The sequence below is a fragment of the Sinocyclocheilus anshuiensis genome, unplaced genomic scaffold (genome assembly GCF_001515605.1).
Source record: "Sinocyclocheilus anshuiensis isolate Anshui unplaced genomic scaffold, SAMN03320099.WGS_v1.1 scaffold1635, whole genome shotgun sequence".
NCBI lineage: Eukaryota > Metazoa > Chordata > Actinopteri > Cypriniformes > Cyprinidae > Sinocyclocheilus > Sinocyclocheilus anshuiensis.
Genome location: NW_015549682.1, coordinates 44,954 through 62,555, shown reverse-complemented (window position 1 = coordinate 62,555; position 17,602 = coordinate 44,954). Strand labels below are relative to the sequence as shown.

The following is a 17,602-nucleotide window of genomic DNA, read 5'->3' as shown; positions in this document are numbered from 1 at the left end:
GCAATGCATTCGGAAAATCTCAGAATCGATGCGGAATCATTTCTCGATTCACGATGCATCGATTTATTTTCCCAGCTCTAAGTAATATATTTCTGTCACAATTTTTTCAAGTTAAACCGCACTTTTATTTTGACGGGGTACCATTTGTTTGCATATGATATATATATATATATCATCACACACGCATAGGTGAAACCGCGTGTCTGCGCCACTCATTCACACAGAGACATGCAGGATTCATATTTAAATAGCATTTTTGCTATTTTAATTGAAGAATTTCACAGACACCAAGTCCATATATTGCCATTTGATTAAAGTGTACTGACCTACTTTTGATTTATTCATTCAAACTTTGACAAATTCCGTGACATTCTGCGTTTTACAGAAAATTCCATTTTTATGACTGGATTCTGCGTCTTCCGCAGAAATCATAGGGCCCTAACAATGTATATAGTCCATTTGTGTTCCATCACATTTTCCGTATCAGATCTCTATGTCCTGTGCAAGCCATCTGTTGTTTTAGCTCATCATTATTGTTAAATCTGTGGTTATACCAGAGGTTTTTAATTAGATTATAATGCATTTTCACGTAGCTTGAGGAATCCAATAAAACCCTTACCAAAGATGCGGAGATCCTCAGTAAGGAGAAGGCAGAACTGAACGAGAGACTCCAAGCTCGAGAAGAAGGTAATGTTATTTCCAGTTGGTTAACCTGCATTTTATCATTACGTATTATCATGACTTTTCTAATGTCTTCCTGTAGAGTTTGCAGCAGAGAAGGAGGAGCTGGCAAGCACAGTAAAGGCCAATTACGAGAAGGCCCTTAATATAGAAAGAACTCTGAAGACCCAGGTATAACCAGCATACAGCATTAAACACAACATTATGAAAACAATGCATGTTTATATAGCTAAAATGAAAAAGCTAATTTAAAACTGTGAAATATATGAGAAATAGTGACACTTTTTAATAGTCAAATACAAACGTAGACTAAACGGTAAGGCTTGTTTTGGTATCTTGGGCAGCATCACATCTATCTTTTACTGATTTTGCTGTTGTTTTTATATGTTCTGCTTTCATTTTAATTTTAGTTAAAGTTTTAGTAATTTTGTTTAGTGCCTAGTAAACTAGCTGAAATAAAATAAGTTTATGTATTTTATTTCCATTAACATTTATTTATTTCAATTAAAGGAAATATATTTATGGTTTTAGTTTACCAATATAACCATGTGACAAGCACAGTAAAAAGAATGCCTATAAGAATATCCAATTGTTAACACATTAGCAGCAAAATCAATTATAAGTTTTGTCTCTTGTGCATTTGTTGTGTTGCCTATTAAGACCAAACCGTGTCATACAAATATGTTCCACGAAGTCTGAATAAGACTTCTAATAAGACATTGTAGTCATTCTCCATCTTAACGCCTCAACATGTGACGGCAGGCGGTGAATAAGCTGGCGGAGATCATGAACCGGAAGGACATGAAGTTGGACCAGAAGAAGAGAGGCAGCACCACTGACCTGCGCAAGAAAGAGAAGGAGAACCGCAAGCTGCAGCTGGAGCTCAACCAGGAGAAGGAGAAGTTCAACCACATGGCCATCAAGAACCAGAAGGAGCTGAACGAGATGCAAGCGGCAAGTCAATGTTTATTAGCCTTTTCACAGTAACTGTTTTTATCATTAATGCCAATCAGTGGAATCCGATGATTATCAAAGTCAGTTTCAACAAGACGATCCCAGTCCTGCTGCGGTGAAAGCTTGTCTTGTGAAAACTGATTGAGTTACAATGTAAGCAGTAAGTCACAATAACGTCAATATTCATGAGCCAAGCATTGCAATAGTGTGATTAACCTTCATGTTTTGTTCCAGTCATTTGAGGATTTTCTTTTTCCTGAAAGTGCTAGGTAATGTTATCACTTTGGACTAAAATTTACTGACTTCCCCCAAAAACTGACAATTTTTGTACTTGGAGATTTTTTTCCCCCCGTCTTGTTACCTTGGGGTTCCTGGTCAAAAAACGACTGACCTACAAAAATGACTATATGCTATATTAATACCAAATCTTAGATTCAATCTTTTCATCAACTTGTTTTGTTACAGTTAGCACAGGTTTTGCATTTCTTTTAGGCCTCATTGATCTGAGCTTATGCACTTTAGTTTTTGAGTGAACTTTGCCAAAAAATTATCCAAAAAATAATGCTTTTTTTTTTTACTCATAAATTGAGGTGCATGAGCTCAGATCAATGAATCAGTTCCAAAAATAAATATAAAACCTGTGCTAATTAAAAAAAATTTTTTTGACAAAGACTGAATCCAAGATTTGGTGATAATATAGCATAATATGAGAGACATACAAGCTGGGCTGGTCATTTTTGACTGGGAACACCTTATTAGGTAAAGGATTTTCAGAACAAGGCTTAGCAATTTTGGCCTAGTTAATGTTGTTGTCTGTGTTTGCAGCAATTGGCAGAGGAGTGCACGTATCGCAACGAGTTGCAGATGCAACTGGACAGTAAGGAGAGTGACATTGAGCAGCTCAGAGAGAAACTCAACGACTTGCAGCTCCGCGTGGACAACTCCAGCGTCACCAGCCTGCAGCCAGATGAGACGGACAGTAACATCGCTGGTAAGGACACGCTCACTAAATATGAGCATTTCTGTTATATGAATCTCAGGTAAATTAAGGAACGGAGAGGTTTAATTAACCAGTTGATTGTCACTTTAGTCTGAATGGGGAGAATGAAATACAGAAAATAAGAAGCTTTAATGTTTGGGCAGTTTACCTAAAATTCATAGTGTGCACATGCTGTGTATATATCTTTATGCATCTCATTCATAAATGTGTTTTAGCTGATTTATCAAATCAGCATGCAGCATTGTCAAAATGCTTGCCTTTGTTATTATAATGCCACCTATTCAGGTAACACTTTACAATAACCTTCCTTAGTTAACCTTCGTTAATGCATTAACCAGCATTAACTGCCAATGAGCAATACATTTGTTACAGTATTTATGGATCTTTGTTCATGTTAGTAAACAAAAATATACCTGTTCATTGTTAGCTCGTTCATTAAATAATATTAACAGATACAGGTTTTGATTTTTAAAATGTATTAGTTCATGTTGAAATGAACATTATGATTAATTAATGCCGCAGAAGAATGAAGTAGAATTTTTTCATTGTTAGTTCATTAAATAATGTAGTTAACTAAGGAAGTTTATTGTGAAGTTCTCGTCCTAAACTACTCAAGCGGAATTTGATTCCAGATTTCAAATAATATGCCAAAGTTATATAAAAAACTATGAAAGTAAAATAGTGTGAAAGAGAAATGTTTACTTTTACTAAAAAAGATATATAGACTTGATTAGAAGGGATTCTTTGGAATGCATTTTTTGTTATGTAAAAATATATTTAAAACAAAAATTATGCCTATATTCTGTTTATATTAGTTAGCCATTTCATAAAAAATCTACATTATTTGTTATTATTTGCTATTAATATGCATGCTAATAAGCAACTAGCTGATAGTAAATTGTGTTCCTTAATATAAAGTGTTACCATATTTTCTTTATCAGCACATAAACTGCGCTCATCACTTTTAATCCTGTGATGATAAGATGTTTATGGCTGCCATTGTCTGTGTTTAAAGTCCTCTCTCATCTCTCGTTCTCCCTCATATGTAGTCGGTTCTTCTTGCTCTCCTTATCTTTCTGTCTTCTATTCTTTTTCCTCTGTGAGTAACTTTAAGATTGGGGTCCTGTTATGCCTGGATTGTGCTCTTGGGTGGCATTTTGTTGCTTCTCTCTTTTTGTTTTTTAATAAACACATTTTACTTGTGTTTTGGTGATGCCTCCGAAATAAGCTACTCAGAGTGTTTATAACGATATCACGTGAGTAGGGCTGTCAAAATGGCTGAAAAACTAAATTCGAAATTTTTACTTAAATATTATCAATATTCGAATTATATTCGAATTTAAAAGGCATAATTTCAGTTAGGGGGGAAAAAAGCTTTTGGATTCTCTCCTGAGGCTACAAGAGGGCGCATCGAGCTAAATATTACTAATGCACGTTTATTCAAAGCATAATAAAATAACACGACTATCTTTGAAAAAAGTGCATAATGTTTAAAATAATGTTTATAAACCTTATATAATTAATAAAGTTGCTTAAACAATTAGAAACAAAACAGCATCATGCATGTATGAATAGTTTAATACAAAGGACCGAAAACCGCATCTCCACTGATAAAGCTGCCTGATGCACACCTAAAATTCGAATGCAACGTTTTTGCATTCGAATGTGGATTTTTATTTTAAATTCGACGAATATTAGAAAGTCGAATTTTCTTTTGACAGCCCTAATAGTGAGCAATGCTGAACAAGTTTAGATTCAATACTAAACTACTGAAAATAGCGCAAAATATTTTGCTAATTCAAATCTTTTTATACTAACCCCAACTCTGAGCACCTTTCAGAGGTGTTTTAAGTCAAGTCACACTCTTTTAGTGTGTGTGTGTGTGTGTGTGTGTGTGTGGTTTAACACTTTGTATTCCAATCATGTTAATAGGATAAAGAACCTGGCGTTGCCTTCAAATGACAAATTATGCACTAGGGCTGCAACAACTGATCGATAAAAGTGATTAGATGCATTCATTATATTTGCTTTCAAAGCCTTCAGATTACATATTCTTTGGAGGACAACATTGGGCCAAATGTGGAATAAAATGTTGAATAATTGATTAATATTAATTGTTTTTTTAATTAAAATTGTTCCATTTTAATAATGATAATATTTGGATTTTTATCTGATTGATTGAAGAATCAGCAGATTATATCAAATATCAAAATAATCGTTACTTGCTGCCCTAATGTGCACTGTAGTAATCAGAGGATCATTTAATGATAGTAATAAAAGTTCAAGTTTATTAATTTAACACCAGTGTTTTCAATCTGGGGTCCATGAAGACATTGGGTTCCTGGCTCTGTAAAGTTTTAAAAACCCTAATTTAGCAGACATTTTTATCCAGAGTGGGTAAAAAAATTGAAAAGAAAATATTCCCAAATGAGCAAATATGATGTCTAATCAGATTGGGAAGTCGGTGTCAGTACCCAAGAGTGCTGTGGTCGTGGCGTCAAAGCCCGGAGGAATGATTTTCCTATGGGTTTTTATAATGGGGTTTTTCAATTTACAAGTTAAACAAGGCCTGTGGTAAAAATAAACTGATAATACTTGGATGGTTTACTCTACTACAACATCATTTACAGACTGAAAATGTGGCGTTTGAAGCGTTTGTTTGTAATAAGGAACTACATAAGAACATTTGGGGTTAGGGGTGTGCGATATTAACAAAAAATAATATCTCGATATTTTCTGGATAATAAAAGATACTCTGAATGTGAAATTAAAACCGCCAGTAGGTGGCAGCAAGTCACTGTTAATAAGTGAGTCAATGCGATTGAACCAAATCATTTAAACGATTGATTCATTCAGGAACAAAACCGCATCATGTTGCTCAGAGACGCAAAAATGTGCTGTGGTTGTGTTTGGAGTTATTTTTTTGTTATCGAAAAATAGCGCAAAAACAGGAAATATGGTGTCTAAAGCGTAAGTCTCTTAATTAACTTCTTGTTTATTGAACTGTTGTAAAAAATCAATATCACATTTGTAATCATTGTCATTTTTGGAGAAAAAAACGGCACTCTTCGTGTGAAATTGATTAACTAGGCTATTTGAAGTGGTATAAATATATACATTTTCTGCCCCCATGTCTTGAATTTGTGATCATTCTAAATGTATTGTAATAGACTGAATCATCAGCACTCTAAATGCGCGCGCGACTAGTCTAGTCTAGACTTCACGTAATGTATGCATGCGCTCTGTAGGGGTGTTTTGAAAGTTTTTCGCAAAATACTCTATAATGTCAAATCGCACATCGTTAAAACAACAATTACGATATTATCGCAGACGATATATATCGCACACCCCTATTTGGGGTGTTTGCAGGTTACGTTGTAGATCAAAATGTCCAAGATATTTTTACCACAGACATTATTTTACTCATGATTTGAAAATAACCTTGAGGGAACCTATGGTGAATAAAGCCCCGTTCACACCAAGAACGATAACTATAAAGATAACGGAACTATGCTATTCTTTAATATTGAGAACGATTTTTAGAACTATATCTTTATCGTTATCTTTATAGTTATCGTGCTTGGTGTGAACGGGCCTTAAGTCTTCTGGGTTTTAATGTCACGACTAGGGTTGCAAAAAGTTGGTAAATTTCGGAAACATTCCAGTAATCCAGGATTTTTTGGAAAGTTTCTGGAAATTTACCTGAAATGTTCCACCCCTTTGCAACCCTAGACTGCAGCACTGGATTAGGCACTTGTATGTACGGTTCGTTTGTCTATTGCACCAGCAGCATGTTCACTACAGAATGAATGACTTTAGCAGTCAGTCGTAGTCACGCAGTTCATGCATGATTCTTTAAACAGTTCTTTTGTCACCTAAATGTATTTCCCACCAAGTATGCTTTCAAACCAGTAACATTTTAATTAAATTGCATTAGAATTTGGTCGAAGGGCAGAATTACTGGCTTGTCTTGTCACTTTATCTCGAATACAAAATGCTCTGTATAACAAACTGTTGCATTGAGCCAATTACTAATACTGCTGATACATGATAGGCATTCATAGTTTTGAAATGCACATTTTCAGTCCAAATCGAAAGATGTTTGTCTAGGTAATCATTCATTCAAATGTAATAAATTGCTTCACCTCTGGAACAACTTTCGGCTAACATCCCCTATTGGTCTATTCGTTCATGTTACTCGAATAACTAATAGCTGCTGTTGTGATGTTTTGAGTGGTTGTGAAGCATCCCATTTTCACCATCCCAATTAATTCTTGAAAATTAATTTAATAATAAAGGCCTGCCCTCTTGTCTTGTTAGTTTCACTTAGCAGCATCATGGAAGTTAAAATGATATGCGAATGCTGTTTCATGTTGAAGTCAGCAGCATGGGATTTTATAACTACAACCCTGTGACATGAGGCAGTTGTTTTAAAGTGTACCTGGTTTACGCATGTTAGTAAAAGCTTTTTGATTTGTATGGATTGTGTCACAACCTTGGTTTGTTTTCCTAGATGACCTGCATGTCTTTTTCTGTTGTTTGGTCAAATTCTGGCTTGGACTTAATTATGCATGCATTTTATTTGTCTTCAGAATCAAGGCTTGAAGGCTGGCTAGCGATACCATATAGGGCTAATATAAAAAGATACGGCTGGAAAAAGCAGGTGAGACTTGCATGAAGAATTGTGTATTAAACTATTATTGTGCACTTGGACATGCATGATACCCACCCTTAACATTTGTTTTTGTTTCCTTCAGTATGTTGTGGTGAGCAGTAAAAAAATTCTCTTTTACAATGATGAGCAAGACAAGGAGCAGTCTAACCCCTCTATGGTACTAGATATCGAGTAAGTATTGTGATAAATAACTAGCCATGAATCAACTATCCATGATAACTGGCCGTTTTATTCATTCTTGTATATAAAATTGAATGGTTTCCCTTTCTGCTGCTTTAAAACTTTTTTTTTTTTAAACAGCAAACTTTTCCATGTGCGTCCTGTCACGCAAGGTGACGTTTATCGAGCTGAGGCCGATGAAATTCCAAGAATATTCCAGGTCAGTTATTTTATTTTTACACCAATTCTATTTAATAAAGGTTGTGAAATGCCCCATAATGACATATTACAGTGTCAGTGCAAACTGCATGAATACACGTAGTTAAACTGTGCTGGATCATGAAAAACTACTGTAGGAAAGCTAAGCTACGACCTGACAAGCACACATTCGGGTCATTTGGTTCTGTACACATGTGTACGGAACAAATGCAGCATTGTTTTAAGCACTGAATGTGCAGAACGTCAATTGAAACTTATATAAGTTTTATATATAAACAGAGTCTCATCTTTCAAATTATGTCCATTTTATCAGAAAATTCTAACAATAGATGCTACTGTTAATTTCTTTAACGAAAACTATGATGAAAAATGTTCGTTGACGAGCTTTTTTCCCATGACTAAAATGAGACGACAATAAGGTCAATAAACAATGACTATATCAACATGCAATTTCGTTGACGAAATACGATGAGACTAAAATGTATTAAAAAAAATAAAAACTTTAACAAAAACCTCTTTATTTTCGTCAAAAAAAAAAGACATGTTATTGTGGACTGCTGTACACTCCTCTACTACGCGAGCTTTCATGAGTGCGGTTGCCAGATATCAAGAGTTTAAATCCCCGAATCCGAGCTTCGCTGTTACAAGGATACATTTTCTGCCCAGTGTTTTGCTTATTTTAAGCAATCTGGCAACCATGCGCACGCGCTCGTGCGCTCATTGCGGAAGCAGCGCCGACGATGATCTGAAAACACCAACAAACAAGCTGGATTTTAGCGATCTAAATGAAAGTGTCACTCAACCGGTCTGTGTTCTGTCATGAGATCTCGACTAAAATGTGACTAAGATTTCATTGACTAAAATGCTCGTACATTCCATTGACTTAAACTTGACTAAACAAAAACAGGACAAGGTTGACTAAATATAACTAAAATGTACATTTGGGTAAGACTAAGACTAAATTAAAAATGGCTGCCAAAATTAATACTGCTGTACGGTTAATTAATAATAATCTTATTGCTAAAATGTCAAGTATTCATTGACTAAAACTAGACTAAAATACTTTAGATTTTCTTTGACTAAAACTAGACTAAAATGTTGAGACTTTTAGGCCCGGTTTCACAAACGGGGCTTAGCTTAAGCCAGGACTAGGCCTTAGTTAAATTAAGATATTTAAGCAACTTTTACAAAAATGCCTTAGAAGAAAACATTACAGGTGTGCATCTTGACACAGAACATGATATGTCAGAGCAAGATATTTTCAGTTGAGACCGCTCAAACATGCATTTTAGTCTGAGACTAGCTTTAGCCTTGTCTGTGAAACCGGGGGTATGTCCACTAAAACTGAATAGGATAAGGTTGACTAAATATGATCAAAACTAGCAAGGACATTTAACACGGGACTAAGACTAAAATTTAAAATGGCTGACAAAATTAACTTTTTAGCGACAGATCGCTGTAAATGGCAGCGCAGAGCACAAATGAACACGACCATCCCTTCCTCTTTACTACTAGTTACGGCAGGAAATAAACGTGAATGAACAGCTCAATCAGTGTTTAAACTGCAGAAAGATGTCAATAAATTAGCTTGTAAACAAAATGTCACATAGCATTACATTTACCTTAGGCAAGTCATTAAGTGTCTATAGCTTGTTAGTTCGCTAGAGAAATTAAGTCTAGAGAAGAGAATTATTATAAAGTGCAGGCTTCCTGTAGTTTACAGCATTATCTGAGGTAGAACATTTTAATTATAATTAGATTTATTTATTTATAGACAAAGCAACAATTTGGTTAGTAAACCACTGTTTAATAAAGAAAAAGAAAAAAGAAGCAATTTATGTTTAGTTTTTCCCCTTGCTGTACCAAAATCATACAGAACCGTGACATCAAAACTGAGGTACGTACCAAACCGTCATGTTTGTGTACCGTTACAACCCTAACCAGATCTGCTTTACTGTGATTTGAATGTACTCATCATTAGTCAAACTGTCCACCCTTAACACTCAATAGGGCTTCAGTGTTTTCGGGGAAAGTTTTCCCCATAGTGTCCGCTGCTGCATAAGTGATATGTGCAATGTGTATATTAAGATCGTGACCCTTTAACTGTTTACTCAAATATACGAATTGAAAACGTTTTTTGTTCTTTAGATCCTGTATGCTAATGAAGGTGAGTGCAGGAAGGAGGCGGACATGGAGAGTGTTCCTCAGGGTGATAAGACCAACTGCTTGCCCCACAAAGGCCATGAGTTCATCCCCACCCTCTATCATTTCCCCTCTAACTGCGAGGCTTGCTCCAAACCGCTGTGGCACGTGTTCAAGCCTCCGCCAGCCCTGGAGTGCCGCCGATGCCACGTCAAGTGCCACAAGGACCATTTGGACAAGAAGGAGGATGTTATCGCCCCTTGCAAAGGTAAAGCACATTGCATGTATACAATTTTGTTATTACCCAAGCACCCAGTAATGATGTGAAATGTGGATGTTTTACATGTCTAAAGCACATAAAGTGAATAAACTAGCCTGATCAGCTCACCTTTTTACATGAACAATGAGAAACCATAAAAAAAAAACTTTCATTACTCCCCTTCATCCATTCTTGTTATCACTACTCTGTATTGGTCCAAGTGGACACATGGATGATCCTTTGCATTACTCAACAAAATCTACAGCAAAGATTGCATGTGTGCAAATGGCTACCCTCATATAACCTTTTGTTCTTGTTCCTCAGTGAATTATGATGTGACATCAGCTAGAGACATGCTGCTCCTGGCCTTGTCCCAAGACGAGCAGAAGAAATGGATCGGCCATCTCGGCAAGAAGATTCCCAAGACCCCTCCATCTACCTTCGCAAGGGCGTCTCCACGCACGATGTCCACTCGCTCTGTAGCAAACCAGTCCTTCCGCAAGAACCCCAAAAACATGTCGGGCAAGCCAAGGTAACTACAGCCACACAGTGTCATGCTCAGCCTAAATCACATCATGCATTTGGAGCAGAGAGGGTGTGGGAAGTGCTTGAATTTCATAAAAATAATGTCTCGATGGTCCCCAAAATATGACTTTTCTGAATGCAAAATATCATTTTTGATACTTGGGATGAAATGTGACAGGGACACGTTTTTATGAGATTCAACCATTAGTTCTTGATATAAAAAGCTGTAATTGTGATGCTGAAGGCCATAAGTTAGAGGCAGGGTGGTCTCGTGATGGGCTGTTTGTTTGCTGTTGTCTCATAGCAGGGCGCAGTCCTTTCTCCAAGCGGCAGACACAACATCCAGTACATGCTGACAGCATCACACAGCCTCTCCAGACCTTAGATTTCTAACGGTGTAGTCGACTACCCCGTGTTTTTACGGTTGAGCTTAACTGTGGTGACGTGTTCTTTGAAGGGGTGTGCTTTTCTGTTTACTGTGGGGTTTTGTTTACTAGAATAGCGGATTCTTTCCTTTACAAACTTAACCAATTCTGGGCAATTAAAAGGGAATTTCCTTTTGCTGGACCGAGGCTCTCTACAGGCTTGGCTTGAAAACTTCAATTTTCCCCTTTTAAAATTCTGTTAGAAAACCCACTTTTGAGCTCCCCCTGCTAATGAAGTGGCATTCGGTACAAATGTGACCCTGGAGCACAAAACCAGTCTCAAGTCACATGGGTATATTTGTAGCAATAGCCAACAATACATTATATGGGTCAAAAGTATCGATTTTTCTTTTATGTCAAAAATCATAATCAATATCACAGGATATTAAGATCATGTTCCATGAAGATATTTTGTAAATTTCCTACTGTAAATATATCAAAACTGAAATTTTTCATTGGTAATATGCATTGCTAAGGACTTCATTTGGATAACTTGAAAGGCAGTTTTCTCAATATTTAGATTTTTTTGCACCCTCAGATTCCGGATTTTCGAATAGTTGTATCTCGACCAAATATTGTCCGATCCTAACAAACCATACATCAATGGAAAGCTTATTTATTCAGATGTATAAATCTCAATAAAAATAAAAAAGACCCTTATGACTGGTTTTGTGGTCCAGGGTCACTTATTTGTACATATGTTGGCAAAAGTATCACTTTAAGGGCCAGATTTATTAAACGGCAAATTAACGTGAGAACGCAATCCCATAAAAGCACCGATAGGAGTGGAAAGTTTTGCTGATCTACTGACAATGCGCAAATTAAAAGACACAGCCAGATAATTTCTATAGTGACCAACACAATCTACAAAGACCAGCGCAAATGAGCAACTATCGCAGCAATGTTAAGCGCAGAATGGGTTACGACATGCTTTTTTGAGGCTTCATATGATGGTGCAGATACTAGTAAATTGACTACCACAAGCCTTAGTAAATCACGTTGCACGATTTATTTAAATACTCTCCTCCTTGTAAATTTTGTGTCTGAAAAGGAAACTCCTACAGATGCATAAGCAATAAGGTCAGCCACAAAAATAATTGTCCACACATTATCAGTGCTAATTTTCCACTGTGTGCCTTTAGTAAATCCTGGCAAAAGAGGGTTTGCACTGGTGCAAGCTGTTAGTAAATCTGGCCCTAATTCTAACAAGGAAATGCAAAAGATTTGACTTTTTGCATTAGAATAATGCAAAATGTCAAATCTTTGAGTAAAATATTGAGTATCGAGTAAAATAGGCATTTTTTTTACCCCCATCTTTCTATGATGGTAACAAAACGTGAATCATATGAAACCTGACAAGGAAGGACGTGATTCAATATTGCATGAAGAAAATTAAGCTTATTTTTAGGATTTTTTGCATTGTGATCTGTATCGATTAGGCAGCACATGTACCTCACTTCTTTTAAATACAAGAACAGTGTTTAAATGAGTGAAAAAGTGCAAGGTTTTGAATGCATAGAATATAATATTTCTTAACAGATGATTTAATCTGGAAATTGATCTTGAAATTGTTTCATTCTTTTTCATTTTGCATTAGTACTATATAAAGTAGCCAGCAGTTATATTGTGCTCAGGTGATATTCTTTGACACAAATTAACTTTTATTAAGTAACTTCCAGGCATTTTGTGGTACAAGGTTATTTTCGTAAACTAAAACCAAGACGAAAACGATTGATCAAAAAACATTTTTGTGGAACTGAAATAAAATAAAAACATTAAAATAAGTGAAAAACTAAAACGAAACGAAACTAACAACAGTTACTGAAAAACGAACTGAAATAAAATAATAATTATGAAAAATAAATGCACTTACTTTTTCCGTACTGTAAACGATACAAACTTTTGCCTACATCTTGTGAACAACCTGCCCGGCTGTTTTGAACAAATGTGATTAAACTACATAAACTACAAACTACTTATAATTCTTCATAAACCCTGCCGTGTATATGTGTCCATTGGTCCTTTATAGAAGCATTAAAAATAAAACGTATAAAATACAATTATTTATAGTCTACAGAAAGTGAGCAACGAGCGCTCCCTAAGCTGTCCTTCACTTCAGCTGCAGTGCGAATGGCTGTAATGCGCAACACTGCAAATTAGGGATGTAACGATTCACTCAACTCACGATTTGATTCGATTCACGGTTTTGATTTCACGGTTCGATTCACGATTATTCTAATTTTTTTTTTACAAAATTAGATTTAAGACAAATTATAAACTTTAATATGCGTTATACAGAGGCAAGAGGAAAAGAAAAAATACCATCTAAACTTTTCTAAAGACAGTAAGTTCCCCTCAGACATACATTCATATAAACTCCTACACCTAAATGAATCGTGATTGGTTTAGCATCTCAACCGATTTGAATCGTCACATATTTGAATCGATTTTCAACCGGCTCGCAGTTAATCATTACATCCCTACTGCAAATCCAATGTTGAGGCTCTGCCATCATTTAAAAATGCAAAACTATATAATAACCTTGTTGTGGTTAGGCAATATGTCCTTAATTGTCATGAAAATGTCATAGTGCATAAATATATCTTAATAGTCCTAAAGGCTTCATTTCCTTTATGTAAAATACGTTTTAATCGTTACTACTTGTTGTCATGGTTGTTTTGTTTTCTATAGTTAAATGTGAGCTGGACACACACATTACCACATAACTTGAGATGTTTGCGTGAAATTTGAATCACATATCATGATTTATGATTGTCTGTTTAACATGAACCCTCAAGTAAGAATATGATCCTAAACTTAAACTTTCTTACAAATACTGGACATCATCTTTTTCTTCTTTCTTCCAGCTAACCATCTGAACCGAATTGGGATTTTGTACTTTCCTCTCCAAAAACCTCTTTAGAAAAATCTGTTACAACCTTGGAATTAACCCTTTAATGTTGCATTTCACAATTGAATAAATGTAAAAAACAGACCGTAAAAAAACAGACCTTGATTGGTGCTGAAGTTCAGGATTTACCGATCACAAGGCATCATGGCATCATCTTTTTTCTCCCCATAACACTGGGATCCTCAGATTCTATTTAACCTCCTGCTGTCCAGAGGAAAGAGTCTTTTAACGTCTTGGGAAGGAAACTGTAAGCTGATCTCATGCCCATGTCTCTCTGTTTGGATTCTGGGATAGGGACTGTAGCTTGACACCTTTTTAAATTTGGTGAACTAACCATAAAAGGGTCTTTGGGACAATATTTTTAGTTTGCAAACTATTTCTACTTAAATCCACTTCGATGCCGCCTTCTGATGGACTCTGGTTGCCTTATTCAATCCCTCAAAGTCTAAATGGAAAATGAATTGGGTTTGGGGCAAAGGATTGGGTCCTGAGAGTTTTTGAGGGGAGATTTTGAGGGCTTTTTTTTTTGTTTTTTGTGGAGCATGGAGAATTATTACAGTCTATGCATAATATTATCAGAATTGTCTTTATCATTATAATTTGTTTTGGAGGCTCCAAGCCATAGGATATCATCATAATGGCGTCAGGAGACATGAAATGTCATAGAAACCATTGTTTCAAGTTTTTGTCTGTGTGTGTTCATTGGGTACATTGTTTCTGTAATATTCTTTTTTGTAATGTGTTGCCTTACATTTGATTCATAGATAAATGTTTCAAAAAGGAAAACATTAAGTTAACAAATGTAACTGCACTGTTTGAATTGTAATTTATTTGTAGAAGACTAAACAGCTGTAGCGTTCGGCTCACCTAGTGCCTTTTGGATAACAATTTTACTGCCATATCTGTTTCTCTCCAACAAATCTTTACTATTATGATACTTTGAAAACCAACATATCTATTACAGTGTGACTTTTCTTTTCTTTTTTTATCAAAACCTAAATGGTTTTCAAACAGAGCGGGCCATCTATTGCATGTCTTAATTGTTGTCAACCAAAGTTCAGAAGTTCTGCATGAAGCGCCATGATGAAGGCAACATGTCCTGCTATTTTCATAATCGATAACAGAACAGTTAACAACCCCACCTTAAAATAGATTTCATTCAGTGTACATATTCAATTGAAACAAGAAGATGAATACCTCCTCAATAATCTGACATGGTTTTTACATGCGTGTTCGGTAAAATAAGCACTGGAACTATGATCTGTTTTGTCGTGGATGCATTGCATGATAAATTGCATTGGAGGCCGCACTGATGGATATGTGTCAATAAACATATCTTTATCCATCACCTAAGACTGTCTTCTGTGTGTGTTTTACCCGATTTAATAATGTTTGATGTATCATTTGGTGCCGTCACAACAGAAACTGACCTAAACCACTGTATTATCCATGAACATTTGCAAAATACAGTTTATAATGTCTAGAGATGATGTCAGACTTGATCAGTTTTCAGATATTAATGGCTGATGATCAAGACATTTGAGATCAACTTTTAAGAAGTTTACAGATGTTGTGAAAATCCAGTGGTGCGGTAACTTGCAAATGCTTTCCTTTGTAACTCAGGAGCTGTAGAAACCCGAATGAAAATTCAGTAGCACTTTACTTGAAGCCTTTATATATGATGCATTAAGAAAGTATTTTTATGCTTTCCAATGCACCCTAAAATGCACTATTTTATGGTATTATGAATAAGTATAATACTTATCTATTTATTTTCATGCTTTAGTATAAGTATAATGGATTGGAAAACATGACAAACAACCAATTTTAGATGTAACAACAAATCTGCAACTATTATAATGTATTTTAACTTCGGTTTTATATAATGCAACGTATGAAAATCTGTATAATATAAATACAGTCTTCAAGTAGTGTTGCCCAAAATTATTTTTTACCAGAAGTGAAACATCATTTTGTATCTTATTTAACTTTTGTTTTTGTCGTTATTCATTTTCTGTTGTTTCTGATAAGATTGCTCAAAGTTAGTCATGTTTTTTTGTGCTAATGAACCTGTACGTTCTGAATCCAATGTTAACAAACACGCTAAGACAATCGGAGGACACACTTTATCTGAGGAAATGTCATCAAGACTTGGCCCTAGTACTGTAACAAGGAACTCTTTAGTCATTTAGTCGAAGTAGTTTGACTTATTTCTTTTCATTCGATAGAAGTGTTGCCATTATCTAAAAGTGCAACTGGACCGTGGGGAAAAAAACAGAGCTCAACACAAAGGGATTTGACCAATCCATTACTCCATTACAAATTAAATAATGAAAGTTGAAGTCAGTAATGTAATCTGTTAATTACACAACATAATCTGAGTACTTTCTGATTACTTTTTTAGATTACTTTAACCAAAGTAAAAAATGCTGTACCATTGTGATATAAAAATACAAACAGGAACAAAAAAATATATTCCATTCTATTTAACAACAACATTAGTGGTTGAAATTTGGATTCTTTCAAGAGATTCGTTCATTTTCAGTTCGTTCACCAAAATGATTCGTTCAGATTCGTTCACTGATTCGTTCAGTGACCATATCTTCATATTACATAAATAGAGTGTCTTATGTGTTATGTCTTAAGTCAACGAACATATTCACTTGTTACAAAACTGATTTGGCTTTATTAAAATGTGTGCATAATCTATTCATTAAATAAATAAAGTCTAAAGTTGTTCAGATGACCAAAGCACGAGGTTTTCTTGCATAATTAACATTTTAATTGTTTGGTCAGACAATTACACATTCATAAATCGGGGATTAAACGTGGAGTTATGTTCTGTATGCTAATTATGAATATATAAACCAGCGTATAGAGTGCACAGTACCTATAACTGCGCTTTGCATCCGCTTTCTGCTGATTGCTGATCGAGACTGACATGCTAAGTGGCCGACTGATCTGGTACACTCTCAATTAATTTCGTTCACGAACGAGATATGTACCAGCTCGGTCATTTCATTCACGAACGAGAAGATCTCTCGATCTCGTTCAGACTCAAAAGAAACTCGTTCAGTGAAGGGCGTATTCGTTCACTACATTTAGCATATCACATGCTCCGTCACATCTCAAACTCGAAGGCTATTGGCTCGAGGTTTAGTCATTCTTTGACAGGATGAAATAGTCCACAGAGCTGTTCACCGAGCTGCGCATGCGCTGCTAATAGTGCCGTGCTGCTCTGGAGGGAGGAATTTCAGTGAACGAGAAATTAGTCAATGGATTACGTGAACGAGAACGATTCGTTCACCTAAAAGATTCGTTCAAAAATAACGATTCGTTCACGAACGTAACGACTGACCCGGTACACTCTCATTCATTTCGGTCACGAACGAGATATGTACCAGTTCAGTCATTTCATTCACGAACGACATGTATCAGTTCGGTCATCTCGTTCACGAACGAGATGATCTCTTGATCTCGTTCAGACTCAAAAGAAACTTGTTCAGTGAAGGGCGTATTCGTTCACTACATTCAACAAATCACATGCTCCGTCACATCTCATACTCGAAGGCTATTGGCTCGAGGTTTTAATCATTCTTTGACAGGATGAAACAGTCCACAGAGCTACCCGGTTCACTGAGCTGCGCATGCG

The 17,602-nt window shown here is 35.8% G+C and overlaps 1 protein-coding gene across 3 annotated transcripts in view; it reads left to right on the top strand.

Annotated features, from left to right (window-relative positions):
• The window catches only part of LOC107660398 (rho-associated protein kinase 1-like), a 35,458-nt gene extending 21,081 nt beyond the window's left edge, over positions 1-14,377 (top strand). For 2 of the 3 annotated variants that reach the window (XM_016449683.1, XM_016449682.1), the window contains exons 20-29: positions 594-687; positions 764-852; positions 1,444-1,635; positions 2,461-2,626; positions 7,228-7,298; positions 7,393-7,481; positions 7,611-7,689; positions 9,837-10,098; positions 10,414-10,621; positions 10,919-11,264. In XM_016449683.1, coding sequence (XP_016305169.1) covers positions 594-687; positions 764-852; positions 1,444-1,635; positions 2,461-2,626; positions 7,228-7,298; positions 7,393-7,481; positions 7,611-7,689; positions 9,837-10,098; positions 10,414-10,621; positions 10,919-10,970 — 1,302 coding nt within the window. In that variant the 3' untranslated portion in view covers positions 10,971-11,264. Of the gene's footprint in view, positions 1-593; positions 688-763; positions 853-1,443; positions 1,636-2,460; positions 2,627-7,227; positions 7,299-7,392; positions 7,482-7,610; positions 7,690-9,836; positions 10,099-10,413; positions 10,622-10,918; positions 11,265-13,906 lie in introns of those variants that run through there. The other variant, XM_016449684.1, reaches the window with a different exon arrangement.
• Positions 14,378-17,602: the final 3,225 nt, after the last annotated feature.